The sequence below is a fragment of the Theobroma cacao genome, chromosome 3, assembly GCF_000208745.1.
Source record: "Theobroma cacao cultivar B97-61/B2 chromosome 3, Criollo_cocoa_genome_V2, whole genome shotgun sequence".
Lineage (NCBI taxonomy): Eukaryota > Viridiplantae > Streptophyta > Magnoliopsida > Malvales > Malvaceae > Theobroma > Theobroma cacao.
The window spans coordinates 30,117,113-30,132,514 of record NC_030852.1 but is presented as its reverse complement, the minus strand read 5'-3'; the positions used below and the strand labels follow the sequence as shown (position 1 = coordinate 30,132,514).

Below are 15,402 nucleotides of genomic sequence, written 5' to 3'. Positions count from 1 at the left end.
GGGGGGGGGGGGTTTGATGGGATAGGGTAGATTCAGAAGTACCTTGAACCTTGTATACAATTAGTGTTTTCTTGTCTTAGAATTAGGGTGTCCTCGAATTGCCAAACTTCTCTTTTCACTTTGCTTTTTCAATAATAAAGTCTTTTAAGGGAAAGGTGGATGTAGAATTAACTGAACCATTGTCTAGTTTCTGTCTTCTTGTCTTAGTAATGGGGTGTCCTTCATTACCAACTTCCTTAATTTCTTACTTTGTTGTCCAAATAATAATTACCAATAATGAAAGTCGAAACCCTTTCAACAAGTATCTCCCTGTGCTATAAGACAATGACTTAAGCACTTCCAAATTAAAATAATGGCAACATTCAACACTCATCAAACCAACTTATGTGAAATGTTTGATCAATTAGACAAACGAGGGTAACTTTTGCTTTTTCTGACTTTTTTTTTAGGGTTTTGTATGGCTTTAATGGACACAAAAGAACCCTGCTAAAGTTGACCTAAAATATTAGGTTAACTTGTTTCAAGAATCTGATTTGAGTAAATTTACCTTTAACTTTATAATTCATTAAATTTCAATTATTATTTAAGAGAATAATAGTCCAATATTGTTGTGCCAACGACACACAATAATCAGAAATCATACTTCAATTATCAAATGAATCACATTATTTTTACTTGAAAAAAAAATAAAATAAAAAAATTCTCCACCACAATTCAATTATTAGGAATATAGCACGTAATGTTTGTTGAGATGGGGCCCAATTTGAAGTTGCACATATGGAATGATTGAAAGGCTACACATTGATGGGCAAAGAAGCCATGCCCTATTAAGGAATCAGACATCTTTGACTCGTCAGTGAATCATGTTAAGTGGAAATACGGGAAGATGTCTAGGGTTTATTACATTTGTCGAGACAAAAATGCCCATGCCCACCCCCGGCTAATTGCTCAAGGGGTAATTTTTGAGCTAGGAGAGGAAGCCTGGCATTGTTCACCTAATTTCAAAGACTATTAAATTGAGTGAGATTGAAAACAACAGAGGAGTCATGGATCAAACTTTTTGCCGGTCGGCCAGGCTCCTAGCTCACTGTTGTCCGACCCATATCGGATTATCATTTTTAGCTCTTTTTTTTTTTTTTAATTTGAACTATTGTCATACAAATACTTCTTTTTCTTTTTAACATATAATTTTTCCAATTTCGTTCATATTATGATTCCTCTTATTTCAATAGTTAAGAGCAGATATTCCACGGAACATTTCTCATATATTGAACATATATAGTAACTATTTGAGTTCAACAACGTAACAATCAAATTATTTTAATAATTACATCTTTATCTCGATATCGCTTTGTTTAATTTAATGCAACTGGTGAGGAGTTCGACGTGGTTCAATTACCAAATTTCACATCCAATTCCAATCAGACTAATTGAGGGTTGCTTCTTGGCACAGAGCTAGCTAGGCGGCCTAATGATAAAAATTCAACCACGGATCTAGTTCGGGGTCGTAATTGCTGTGGTCCCAGAGTAGACAAAGCAAATGAGGATGAGCACCGTGTGGAAAATACCCTCTTAATGTCACTTCCAAATTTAATGTCGATAGTTCGTCAAAAGGTAATTTAAAAAAATTATAGAAATTGACAAAATGTTACTTGATGAGACATGTAACATTAAATTCATATTTTTTAAATAAGTCAGTAAGTGTTAATGATTCAAATTTATAAATGAATTAGGTACTATATGAGAAGCATTTAGTGTTTTCGTCGCTTCAAAATGGACAAATTCTCATGGTCTATTTAATTAAAAATGACTCTCTCAAATCTCAATAGAGTGAGTTGAGTTTCAAACCCTCACATTACTCTATGAAAATTGAAAAACTTTATTTGCACATTAAAAAATTAAAATCTTGAGTAAGAAAGTGACATCAAACATATTTTTCAAGATACTAATAATTTAGCATATGAATTTACAAAACATGGTGTCTTAGTTAAAATGTGACAAATCAAACAAGACATGGTGTAAATGTTTAGTTAAAATGTGACTGTATTTGGATTGGTTTTAGTACTGCGTTGGGTTGCTATTGGAATATGGTGTAAGGATCATCTTCTTCAATGCAATTGACTTTGTTTTTCAAAAGAAAAAAGAACCCAATGATCAGACCATCAATAAAAGAAATATGTTCACAAATGTCCGAATGAGAATGTATTGTGTGTCATGAGTTAGGCCATCTCCAATTATATTACATGTAAGGAAAGCTCACCCACGCCTCTAATTACAGGTGCATGCCTCCAATCATTTCTTATTTTAAAATACTTAACATCATCTTACTTTAATTTTTCATATTAATAATTTTTTTATTAGTATTAACATTATGATATGTTAATCTAATCGAAACCCACATAGAATTAAATTAAGGTAATAGTATATGATTTAGTCATTTGATGAACTCAATGTTTATTAAATGTTAATCCACCTTCTTAATATAAAACTATGTATAAGAATTTATATGATTATTGAAACCTAGAAACTGATTTGTCAATTCAATGTTACTTAATCAAGACTTAGTAACCGAGATAATAAGAATATTAAAGACTAAATGACCATGACATATGAAAATTCCTATGACAAAGACAAGGTCAAATATTTGACATTTGACTCTCGTTGTACTAGAGAGTTGTATATCGACCAACTCCACTTGCAATGTTGAAAATAGATAAAAAGGTACATGAGGGGTACCCTTTATACCCAATTGATGGTCTCATTTGCCTTTTCAACATTTTATGAATGCTTTTACATGTTCTTGATTTACCCAAAATCACGAGAAATCCTTTGCAAAAAAAAAAAAAAAAGTGTGTCGGAAAATTCAATTCAATACTTTGATGGAGGTGAAGGGTATTGAAACTATATAGTTGGAGTACGAAGGATTGATGCAATCAATTACGTATTTTCCTCTTGTGAAGAGGAATATGTGCTAGACTAGAATTATAATCTCAATTTATCATTTAAGATGAAGGCATTATACATGAGAAAAAGAATTTTCCATTCGTTAGAGAATCTTAAAAATTTTGTGCTTATCTTAAAAATATTTTTGTTAAGAGTAATTTAATACCAGCAAAAGAAAGTGCTTAATTGCAAGCTAAAATAGAATATTTAGCATGCGAATAATATCATAAATGGTAGAGAATATGCTACTACATAGCATATAACAAAGATAAATTATTTAAATAGGTGGATAATAATACACGAACACAAAGTCACAAACACACACCCTACTCTGGTAATCTCGTTTCTCGGTCCATCAGTTCACGAATATCAAGGGAGTTATTCTCTTTCCTGTTTTACCCTTACCACCATTTTTTCATACTATTATATATTTACTATATTTTATTCTTAATTGTAGATTTGATTTGATTTTTTATATTTATATTTATATGTCTATTTATATCCGTTTCTCTGTCCAGTGTTCCCCTTGCTTCCCCGAGAGAGAGAGAGAGAGAAAGAGAGAGAGACAGAGAGAGTTCATAAAGCTCCAAAAACGTTTTTAATGGATGCTTCGATCTATGCCCCCTTCAGTTTCAAAGAAATCTCATAGAAAACGAGCCCCATCCCCATGTAAGCCAATTTTATATTCCTTCATTGTATATAAACCAAAATCTCCCCTTTGGTTAAATGGATCACTTTGTAATGATATTATTTAAATGTTTTCTGTTTTTGTTTTCCTGGTTTATTACATTTCTTCAAATGTAATCATAAGATCTTCAATTTATGTAAATGGCGTTTGATCTCTGTGTGCTGAAAACTGTTTTGGCCCATTAATATTTTGCAAAATTTGCGTTCTTTTTTGTTACTAAAATAGTTTGGATTTCTATATTGAAGTTTGGATTTTTTTGATTCAATGGAAAAGACCAGGTTCAATGGGTTTGGATTGGGATCCATGTTGGATCTCTTGGGTTTTGTTTTTTTGGTATTATTATCAATTGTTTTGTTTTATATAATTAGTCTTTGTTTCTGTTAAACTGATCTTGTGTTCTGTGTTTCTTGGTTTTTGCATTTTCTTTTCAGCTTTTTTTTTCCTGGGGTTGCTTGTGTGGAAGGAATTTAGAATCTACCACATTGCCTAGGGCTTAAAAAAAGGTGCTTTTTTTTTTCTGTCTGAGGAAGGTTTCATGGGTTGAACTCAAAGAATAATGGGTAGCTTAAGAGAAGACGAAGAACGTTCATTTTTTGATGCTCATGAGCATATTGCAACAATGTCTGGTTTAAATACTAATTACATAGAGATACCTGATCCGAATTCTGGTTCTGATAATTGGTTTGAGAGTAGTTTCCAGTATGATGTATGGATTCGTAGCCCTCGGAGTGTTAAGGAACGACGGAGTAAATTCTTGGATTGGATGGGAGTGCATTTAGATCGAATTTTGTGTGAGAATTCAGTAGATGAACCTAGTTTGGAAGGAGAAGTTGACAGACTTAGGGAAACCAGTGCTGCTGTTTTGAGAACATCTGACTTTGAAGAGGAATTTTCTTCGAGTCGTTCTTCAATGTCTTGTTGGTCTAATGATAATTTTGATTTGTCTGAGGAGTCCAGTTCGCGAGGTAATTTCGTGTGCAGAGAAGGAAATGAGGGTGGGGGAGCTGTATGTGATGTTGATGAAGTGGGTCAGGATGGGAAGACAAGTGAAGATTGTGAAATGGGTGCAGAGCACTTGGTAACAGGTGAAGAGTCTGAGAACCTTTCTGTGTCATCACCCTCATTTCAACAACTTAGGGAGAGGGAAGTTGAGAAGCAGAATAAATCAGAAGGATTAATGAAGAGAGTTAAGAACAGGTGGTTGAGTAAATTGCGCTCCATAGCATGCGTCGTGGATAGACAGGTTGAAGATGATAGATTGAGAGCCATTGGAGATGATTCAATTGTAGGGCCTAAGGTTCATAGAGTTAAGGTCCACCAATGCAGGAAACGAACAAAGGAACTTTCTGCGCTCTATAAGGGTCAAGATATCCAGGCCCATGAAGGTCCAATTTTGTCAATGAAGTTCAGTCCTGATGGGCAGTACCTAGCGAGTGCTGGTGAAGATGGTGTTGTGCGAATATGGCAAGTGGTGGAAGATCAGAGGTGCAACGACCTTGACATTCCAGAAATAGATCCTTCCTGCATATACTTCACAGTGAATCACCTTTCCGAATTGAAACCCCTCTTTGTAGATAAGGAAAAGGTGGGCAATTTAAGAAGCCTGAGGAAAACTTCTGATTCAGCATGTGTTATCTTCCCTCCCAAAGTTTTCCGGCTATTGGAGAAACCATTACACGAGTTCCATGGGCACAGTGGTGAAATCTTGGATCTCTCATGGTCAAAGAAAAATGTGAGTCAACCGATTTATGTACATGTTTTTCATAATCACCCATCAAATAAGAGAAATGGGTAAAGAAAATTTTTCATTGAAGTAAGATTCTCATTTAATGTGTCTGACTTCTGTGTTCATGTTTCAGTATCTGCTGTCTTCCTCAGTTGATAAAACTGTTCGTATGTGGCAAGTAGGATGTGACCATTGCCTCAGAGTGTTTTCGCACAGTAATTATGGTGCGCTTCTGGCTGATTCTCTCTCTGTCTGTGTGCGTGCATTTTTTAACATGTAATTATCTAATTGAAGGATAAGTAAGTTTGTTGTAGTTTGGGCATGATCTCGTCCTGACTCCTGATAAAAGATTACCTCTCATAATGTGATGCAGTAACCTGTGTTCAGTTTAACCCTGTGGATGACAATTACTTCATTAGTGGTTCAATAGATGGAAAAGTACGCATTTGGGCAATTTCTGGTTGCCAGGTTGTAGACTGGACTGATGTAAGAGATATAGTTACTGCAGTGTGTTATCGCCCAGATGGACAGGTTTGGTTTCTTGCTCCTTTATCTTCTAGGGAATTACACTCACATGGTCGAGTTGTTTGAACTTTGATGTAAAAGATCTTTTTGCTATTTATGCAGGGAGGAATTGTTGGCTCAATGACAGGCAGTTGTCGCTTTTACAATATGTCAGGTATGCTTTCTATGATAGGATTTGATATCCATTCATGTGATTGGTTGATTTCTGTTCATCAGTTTTATGAATGAAATACGCAGTTGATATGTATATGGGATTATTAATTTGCCAAGAAGAGTGCTTTTGGTTTGATTCTTAAAAGTTGTTATAGAAACGATCTTTAAACATAGGAGGACTAATAAAATTATCTAATGGGCAAGCTTGTAAAATTCTTTGATTGAAGAAGCTCAGGCAATAATTGGATTCGGAGAAAATGTTCTTTCCTGCTAGCGTTGCAAGTAGGGCTTTGTTAGATCATTACCTAGCAGCTGAAGGAGCTGGTGTAAATAATAAATCTGTCAAACAGAATCTTTTTACTTAGCTTTGTGCTTACCTGGCTTTAGAAGTAAATTGTTTTTGGGAAGTGATCTTACCGGTATGCAAAACGTTTGTGGTATGCATTGGAAATAAAGTGCTTAGCAATATCTAACAAATGTAACAGTTTGGACTTTCCTCTGAAAGTGATATGATTGCATGGGCTTTAGAAATATGTTTCTTTCATGAAGTGGCATTTACAGTTGGATGGATTTTTTAAAAACTAACCTTTATGTTGCTTTATCTAGACAATCACTTGCAACTGGATGCTTATATATGCTTAAATGGGAAAAAGAAGTCAACCTGCAGAAGGATAACTGGCTTGCAGGTATTTATTATCGTCCCTTCTTTTGGTCACCATAGGCTTGTCTTAATAGCTGAGATGTGCAGTTCTCACTCATTATACATTATTCTTTTCAGTTTTTACCACAAGATTCAAGCAAAGTAATGGTTACTTGTGCTGATTCACAAGTTAGAATTCTTCAAGGACTGAATGTGATCTGCAAATACAGGGGTATATTCCTGTTCTTCTCTAAACTTTCAATCATATAATAACTGTTTGCTCCAACTGCATCACCTGGGCAATTGGACACCTCAGTTTCTTACATTTATTAAACTCTGAATCTGAAACACAAGCTTTGCGTTCCTTAGTCTTATTCTTCTCCTAATTTAAGTTGTCTCTTTCTCACTCCTCAGGAGTACGTAATAATGGAAACCAGACATTAGCATCATTCACTGCTGATGGGAAGCATATTGTTTCAGCTTGTGAGGATGCCAATGTATATATATGGAATTGTGTTGCTCAGGATGAGCCTACTCTCTCTCAGGCTAAAGACATAAGATCTTGTGAGCGCTTCTCTGCCAATGCATCTATTGCAATACCTTGGAGTGGCCTGAATGGAAACTCGGAAAATGGGAGGCAGTTTGAAGTATTGAATGATAATTTACCAGAAAACCTACCATTTTCTTCACCTTCTTATTTCTCTCTGAGCAATGAATACTTTTTGGAGTCTTTTCCCAAGGGATCTGCGACTTGGCCAGAGGAAACGCTTCCTTCATCCAGTCCAATGTCTGTGTCATCTTCAATGCATAAATCCCAGTACAAGTTTCTAAAAACTTCATGCCAAAGTACATTTAGTTCTCATGCATGGGGTCTTGTTATAGTGACAGCAGGGTCAGATGGAAGAATAAGATCCTTCCTCAATTATGGTTTACCAGCCCCCGTTTGAAACACTGGTGGCTTAGTGAAGGAATCAGAGAATTAAGATATGTCCAAATAGTACAGTTGATATATTTGGTGCCTACATTGATTGACTTACTACTGCAGATACCTTGTTGAGCTTGAATAGGGACTAGTGATTTTGAGATTGACAAGATTGACAGCATCAACTGCCATGGCATGTTCAGGGCTGAATGGTTGATGGGCGTGCACAACTCAGATAGATGGTTGAGAATCTGAGGTTTTCTCAGGGCCCATCTAAGATTTTCAGAGGTGGTCTGCAACTGAATTTGGTCACAACAAGTGGCGGCTGTTCTATGGTTGCAGTGAAATTCCTTTTGGAAGGAGCAAGTGGCCGAGGTTAGCTTATCTGAATACCTTGGTTAAATTTATGATTGGTTGATTTGTTACTCGAGAAATTTTGTCTGCCCGAAGAGATTATACAAGTCATGTGCTAGGAGACGGCAATTGAGATATTACTTGTATAATAGAAGGAGGTGCCTGTGGCCTGTGGGGCCTTGTAGAACAACCTCTTTCTTTTGTTCTCTTAAATAGGAGTAGGAATCCAGAGTGGTGGTTGCAGTTCATTCAGGGGAAAAAAATGGTGGGGAGCTTCACCATTATCATATGTTGGCCGCTTTGCATGATTGAATTGTTTGTCTGCCATTTTGGGTCTGCCTCATGGTAGGGCCATTCAAACCTGGTCGTAGAGGTGGAATTTACCAGGTCTTGTTTTTCACTGAATGGGCTTCCCTGCTGACTCTAGTGCTTGAATGCATACCGTTTTTGTTTGTTTGCAGAGCACAATTCCAGGCCATTCCTTTCATGGCGTGTTTGTTACCCTAATGGCTGCAGTTGACTATCGGCTAACACTATTCATGCTTCGTTGCCAATGATTCTTTTTCAGTTTTGCGAACACGTTTCATAGCTGTACTGATTTGATATCTATACTAACATCCGACGGAGCTACTTTTACCTTTTTTCCTTTTGAAAATGCTAGACTCCATCAGCAATGGCTTGAGTTTAGCTCAAATGTAATTCTAATCTACTGTTGTAAATAAATTCAAACATGTTGGGTTGGTTTTCCTCCCAAGTAAATCATTATACGTGCTGTGGCATTCATTGTACAAGAAGCAAGAAGCTTTTGTAGTCAGTATATATGCGGTGTCATTCATTGTACAAAGAAGCAGGAAGCTTTTGTGGTGTTAGCATTTCCATGTTATCATGTACTTCAAATGGCACTGCCTGCCATTACCCATTTTCAGATTTTATGGTCAACTATCTTCCAAACATCAAAATATAACCTAAACCTTTTTCATGGAAGATTTTCATTTTCCTGTTTTGCACTTGCCGGTAAAACCGTAAAAGTTGGTTTCTTGTTGATAAAAGATACAGGAACGGCCATGGTTGTTGGTAAAAGAAGCTCAGCGAAACAGGTTTTACTAAAGATGATAAAGCAATGTCTGTCACAAAAGTTGTTGATGGTAAAAACACTGACAGGACAAGAATCCAAGGCCAAAGACAATTTACAAAATTTGGGATCAATGTCGAGAATAACAATAAATGAAACCACTAATTTCAAAGTTGAAGCATCAGCTCTGCTCATGATGAAACATCACCTTGGGGAACAAGGCATAGTTGCCAGATAAAAGTTAAACCAACTATATCACCAAATGCTTGCTGATGCCACATTCAGGAAAATTCAATCCATGAAAAAGTTAAAGACAAAAGCGGATGATTAGCGAACTAAGACAAAATTAATTGATATTAACGCGTACCAAGGTACCATAATTAGGGGACCAGAAAGCGCAAACATGATTAGTTATTAAGGGCCAAAGCCAAGTGTGTTAGTCTTAGCGGTTAACCTAAATTAATACCCTTTCGTGTTGGCTTTGATATCTAGCAATCTATGAAAAGACAGAGTGCTTGGTATTCTTAATTTCTTAATTTGTTGGACTGTATGATTATTAGAGGACAATGTACATCTTTTCCCCCTCTGTTTTGCTAGGCCAGCAGTATTATAAGACAATCCAATCAGTTATCGACATTAATACATTGTATTAAATATTAGAAGATGAATCACATGAGACAGAACAAGAGACTGAGTGATACATTTCTTAATTTTTGATTTAGAAAACTATGTTAGTACTAGATACAGACAAAAGCTCCCGACAAAAAGACATGTGATATCTCTTTGGTTATACCCTTTAATCGATCTTTTAAGCAATGATTATCTTTTAATCATGCTGTCTTCTGTTCTCTTTTCCTCTTTATTTCCTTTAAACACCTAATACTGGTAGGTTGCCAACATTAGGCCATTAGCCTATCCAATCGGCTATTCCAAATGCTGTCTTGCACTGCTTCTTGTTTCCTTCTTTTTCATTTTACAACGATCTGAAAGGACTTTTTTCTTAGAGGGCGAAAGGCAAGTTTTCACCAAGTTTACCTGTCCTATTTCCTCTTCACTTTTAATTTTAAGGCAACCACAGTGAGCTGTTTAGGTGACAAATACAAATATGCCATTCTTCCTATGAGCCCATATTTAATAAACCCCAGCCCACATCAAAGGCATTCGGTCAGCTGATCAGGGCAATCTCCACTCAGGGCTGAAAACGAAGCCCAAAAGGAGCAGAAGGCTTCGGTCATGATCAGGCCGTAGGCCTAAAGGGCTTCCAATGGCTATGTCTTTTTTGTTTTGGTGCTAAGGACTAAAGAGGCATTTTTCTCAAAGCAAGCTACTTGGGGGGATTTCATTTACTTGAACTGCAGGCTTCAATTTCCCTTGAAGAATATCAGGGGTAGTTGGATGCCATTATTTCCAATGAAGAAACAATTGTTTAAAGAGAACCAAAGGAGAAAAACAAGTTTGGATAAAAAAATGTCATGAGAGAAAGAAGAAGGAAATATTAGCGGGTAGAACATCTCATCGACTCTAAATAATTACATGGAATTCACTTTTCTTTGAGGTGATCATATTCCTGAGTGCCTGAGGCAATTGATGCTGAAAACCATGAATCATGAAGATTGGAGAACGTCTATGACAAGAAAACAGCCTGCAATCAATTTCCTCAACTCCACAATTATGGTAAGATTTTGACATACTAGTTAGGACTATTGAATTTTAATGCTTCAAATGCCTCATAGATGGAAAAACCCTTTTTTTTTTTTAAGTACAATTTTCCAATCTGATTCATCTGTTTCCCTTTCACATCAGCATAGTTTCAATTCAAATGATCAATTTTCTTAAAGAACAAAAATACTAGCTTAATGCTTTCTTTTACGGCATGTCTAATCTTATAGAGTTAGGAAAACAAGAACCTCCATGCATTTTTAGGTGAATGAGGATTAAAATTTCGGGTTTGCTAAGTTTTTCAGGGCCCTACTAAATTAAATTTCGGTTTGCATTGTTTGTTGGTGGTTGGATAGCATCAACTGTTTCAAATTAGCAATCATGATTATTCACAAATCGTGAGGCATGTTCCTTTGTTTTGTTGGAAGAAAAATTGTTAGTGATGTCGCATCGGACACAGACATGTAGCCAAATGAAATCAAGGAAGAAGCTAATTGTTGCTTGCTGCTAAAACAACTTGACTTAAACCCAGATGCAATTGTCAAAGAAAGAAAGAAAACATTTCGCCACGAATCGTAAATCTTAGCTATTGAATCTTTGATTAAATCACAAAATTAAAAAAATCCCAGAGAGAACAACATAAAATTTCAGAGATTCAAATTCATCCGCCGACGAATGATTTCGAAGAAATTAAAGGAAGATCTTCAGTCAATAAACGAGATCGCTTTGGAAATTTCACAAACACCCAAAGACAAGGAAACATTTGAACAAAGAGAAACACCACAAAAGAATAATAATAAAAAAAAAAAAGCCGACCCTCATATCAAGATTCACAGAAAAAGAGAAACGAAACGAAATCCTACATACAATTCCCAAATAGAAAGGGCTTGCAAGATTTAGACGGGGAGATTAACGACGTCGTTGGGAGGAAGGTTGTCGGTCCTAGAGGTAACAGATGAGCAGATGGAGGAGCAATTGGTGAACATGAGAGGGCGATCGTGGGCCTCGGAATCATCGGCATCATCGGAGGTAGAGAGGTTTATGCAAGAACAACGTTCCAGCGACGCGAAGAAGGCTTGGGCCACACTCGTTCCCAACCACGCCGCCATGTAAGACAAACAGCTGCCCTGATTTTCCATTCTTTTTTTTTTTTTTGGTTTCCTTGCAGAAGTATTATCCGATTGATTTCGGCGTTGAGTGTATGTTTGCTTTTTCTTTATTATTATCTTTCTTGGCCTTGAAATTCAAAAGCCCTAAGTTAAGCTTGAAGAGGAAGCGGATGGTCAAAGATAAACCAGACGAATTTATCTCGTACGCTTTATCTGCTTTTCATATTTTTGCCTCTTACTTTTTATTTAAGGTTTCTGACTCTTTTGTTTTTGGGTAAACAACGCCCTAATCCCTAACTAATTTTGGTCGGGCTTCTATAGGTTTGAAAACAATAACCCAAGCTCTGTCCAATATGTGTCAGGCTTGTGGGCTTGGGCAGGCCTGCTTGGTCCATTGATTATAGGTAGCCTAACAGTTAATTTGACTGAATATCTGCCAAGGACATAATCTTACGTGTCATGCCAGGTCAGATAGATGTATGTGCCTGCTGCGGCTACAACCATCATCAATGGATAAACTCGCAATGGACTTGAAGTGATAGGGAGATCAGAGAGAAAGAGAAAGCATACAACACAGAAATGGCGACCCTTTCAACTCCACTCTCCCAGAACGCTTTATCCTTGCGACAATTATCGACGAAACGCCTCCATTGTCCTCTTCATCAACTCCCTCTACCTATCAGAATCAACTGTTCTTCTGGTATGCCTTGTTTTTTCTTAAAACCTTCCGAATTCTGTACTAGTTTTTTTCTTCATTGTTTTCCTCTTTTTCACTGTGGGAATAATGGATCAAGCTAGGGAAGTAACGGTCGTAAAAAAAGAAAATAAAAAGGGAATTCCTGTTGTGGGGATAATCTCAATTGTTGGTGATGTCTGTGGTGACAGTCAAGTTTGTGATTTGAGTTATTGTCTGAAACTTAATGGGCAGCCTTGTTGGCTAATATACTTTTTTCAGTTCCTGAAGATTTTTATTTTAACGTTTTCTATCATGGAAGCAGCTAGTAAATGTGTTTTCAAGACCGAGAAAAGCTCATCACCGTTTAAAGAACTGAGGAGTGTAGCTTGTGGCCTTCTAGCCGTATGCGCTGTTGCTACTGCCTCACCTGTAATTGCAGCAAATCAGGTTGAATACCTGCACTATTTTTCTGGGTCTGTTTAAGCATATTTGCCTATGACTTGTTTGGCTTAGGTTTACAGCTCGTAGTTTAAGAATTGCATGGGACACACTAAATTGTTGGACACAGTTCCTTTTAAACCTTAGCAATTCATCATAAATTACGGACTCTTGATTGCTTCCATTAGTTTCACTTTAAGTGGTTGTAGTAGGCTTTTTAAATTTTAATGCATGGCAATAAGCCTTCTTGCAATTAATTGTTATTTGAAACTTCAAGTTACCTTGCCTGTTTATTTCTTGTGTTTATGTTTTCATGCCAGAGCAAAGCTCTCACTCTAGTCAACCGTTTGTTGATCAGCTGATCTACTTGATGCATGCATAACTTTCCTATCTTGGCCAGAACTAAGAAAAAATGAATTTTATAGGAAAACTTGCCTAATTAATTATTACTATCAACTGTCATCTAAGTTGCCAGAAGTCCTTTATCCTGTATAAACAAACTGATTTACTTGGTAAGAGTGCCTGTGGGGAATAACTGTTCCCATATCCTCCGGTGATTCCAAACAACAATGTCGTTGATCATAATAATTACTAATTTCAAGATAACTATAGGCTACAAAACTGTAATATGTTTGCTATGCAGAGGTTGCCTCCACTGTCAACAGAGCCCAACCGATGTGAGCGTGCATTTGTTGGTAATACGATAGGTCAGGCAAATGGTGTATATGATAAGCCCCTTGATCTGCGCTTCTGTGATTACACTAATGAAAAATCCAACCTGAAGGGAAAGTCTCTTGCAGCAGCACTCATGTCAGATGCTAAGTTCGATGGTGCAGACATGTCAGAAGCTGTGATGTCAAAGGCTTATGCTGTTGGAGCTAGCTTCAAGGGTAATCTTCTGTATTTTCTTTCTGTTGCCTTCTCTGAAACCACCCACCTCACTAAAGTTCAAAATGTTCGACCAATGCTAATTCTTTCTTAGAAGACTACTCGTGCAAATTATCCGTTTGACCAACTTTGGCACAATTATTTGGTTAACTGCATTTGATTGTAGTCCTTAAGTAATGAATGATTGTTTAATGCTTTCTATCATCATTTTGAGCACATCCTGCGATTGCACCACAAAAGAATTGAAGTCCTTGAGAAAACTACTATGTGTTGAGAGCCACTATTTGACAAGAAAAATGCAAAAATAAAATGCATCTATTTTGATTGCTATGACTACAACATATCTCCAAGATGTGGTCATGATAAGGAAGAAGACATTGATTAAATAACATTTAAATGTGAGAAAACATCTGAATTATGTATAGTTATTTTGAAATTAGAATGCCACCGTCCATAATTCTGTATATACTGGACTACTGGAAGAACGAGAACAATGAAGAGTGAAGTTTTTAAACTCATTTTGTTGCTTTTCACTCATACATATGCATGTCTCAAAATCCTTGCCTCAATAGCTTCCTTGAGTTCTTCAAAATTACTTGTAAATGAGAAATCTATCAAAACAACTGCACTTTTTTTAAAGAACTAAATAGTGCTTTTCTACATAAGACTCATTGATAAAAGATGAGGACTTTGCAATATGTGAAAAAATTTTCATTTGCAGTCGTAGACAGCATAAATGTTGAAGATCATGGCATGGGTTTATATAGAAGAACAATAACCAAATTATTTGCAGGTGCAAACTTCTCGAATGCTGTTTTGGATCGAGTTAATTTTGACAAAGCTGATCTCCGAGGAGCTGTTTTTAAGAACACTGTGTTATCTGGTTCTACTTTTAATAATGCTCAGCTTGAAGATGCAGTTTTTGAAGATACCATCATAGGTTACATTGATCTTCAGAAGCTATGTACAAATACAAGCGTCAGTGCTGATGGAAGAGCTGAGTTGGGTTGTCGATGACTGCAGCTTATTCTCTTTTCTCACGTTTCCTTCTGTCTTGTTTAGCTACTGCAGGCTGCAATTTTTTATTTTTTTTTGAATGGCAAGTGATCATTAATAAGCAAAGCCAGATCAGGCAATACAAAGATAAACTGCCAGAGACAGTTCTAAACAGATAGACTTAAAGGAAAGCCACAACAATAGAAAGGAAAAAAATTTCAACAAGACAATACCTAGAAATTCACAAACTCAACTGAGTGAACAAACTAGGTGAGCAAACATGGTAGATTGAGCACCCTCGTTATCCAAAACAGCTCAAAGGATTATAACAAAGTCGAAAAACGATTGAACCTGATAGTCCCAGCTTTTGCAAGCCCGTCAGCCAAAGTGTTTGCCTCTTTGTTAATGTGAGTGAAAGTAAGATCTTTGGAGCTTGTTTTGAACGCTTCAATACAGTTGAATAAAAACTTCACGGAACAGAGTTGTGATCAAATGCCCGAGTGATGGTATTTTTGGAATCACCTTCAATATGGACAGTGCTAGAGGCCCAAGGTGAAGAAAAGAAGAAAGAAAGGTCCTCTTTTGTAGCAAGAAACTTAGCGTAGTTGGAGTC

The 15,402-nt window shown here is 36.6% G+C and overlaps 2 protein-coding genes across 2 annotated transcripts; both read left to right on the top strand.

Moving 5' to 3' along the window:
- Positions 3,438–8,823, top strand: LOC18605806 (WD repeat-containing protein 44). The gene is made up of 8 exons (XM_007039050.2): positions 3,438–3,612; positions 4,063–5,363; positions 5,491–5,581; positions 5,731–5,888; positions 5,985–6,036; positions 6,642–6,721; positions 6,814–6,907; positions 7,090–8,823. The coding sequence occupies exons 2-8, from the start codon at positions 4,188–4,190 to the stop codon at positions 7,620–7,622; spliced, it is 2,184 nt and encodes a 727-aa protein (XP_007039112.1). The 5' UTR covers positions 3,438–3,612; positions 4,063–4,187; the 3' UTR covers positions 7,623–8,823.
- On the top strand, positions 12,260–14,919 carry LOC18605804 (thylakoid lumenal 17.4 kDa protein, chloroplastic). The gene is made up of 4 exons (XM_018118214.1): positions 12,260–12,491; positions 12,790–12,914; positions 13,549–13,795; positions 14,587–14,919. Exons 1-4 carry the CDS (start codon positions 12,371–12,373, stop codon positions 14,808–14,810), a joined length of 717 nt encoding a protein of 238 aa, XP_017973703.1. The 5' UTR covers positions 12,260–12,370; the 3' UTR covers positions 14,811–14,919.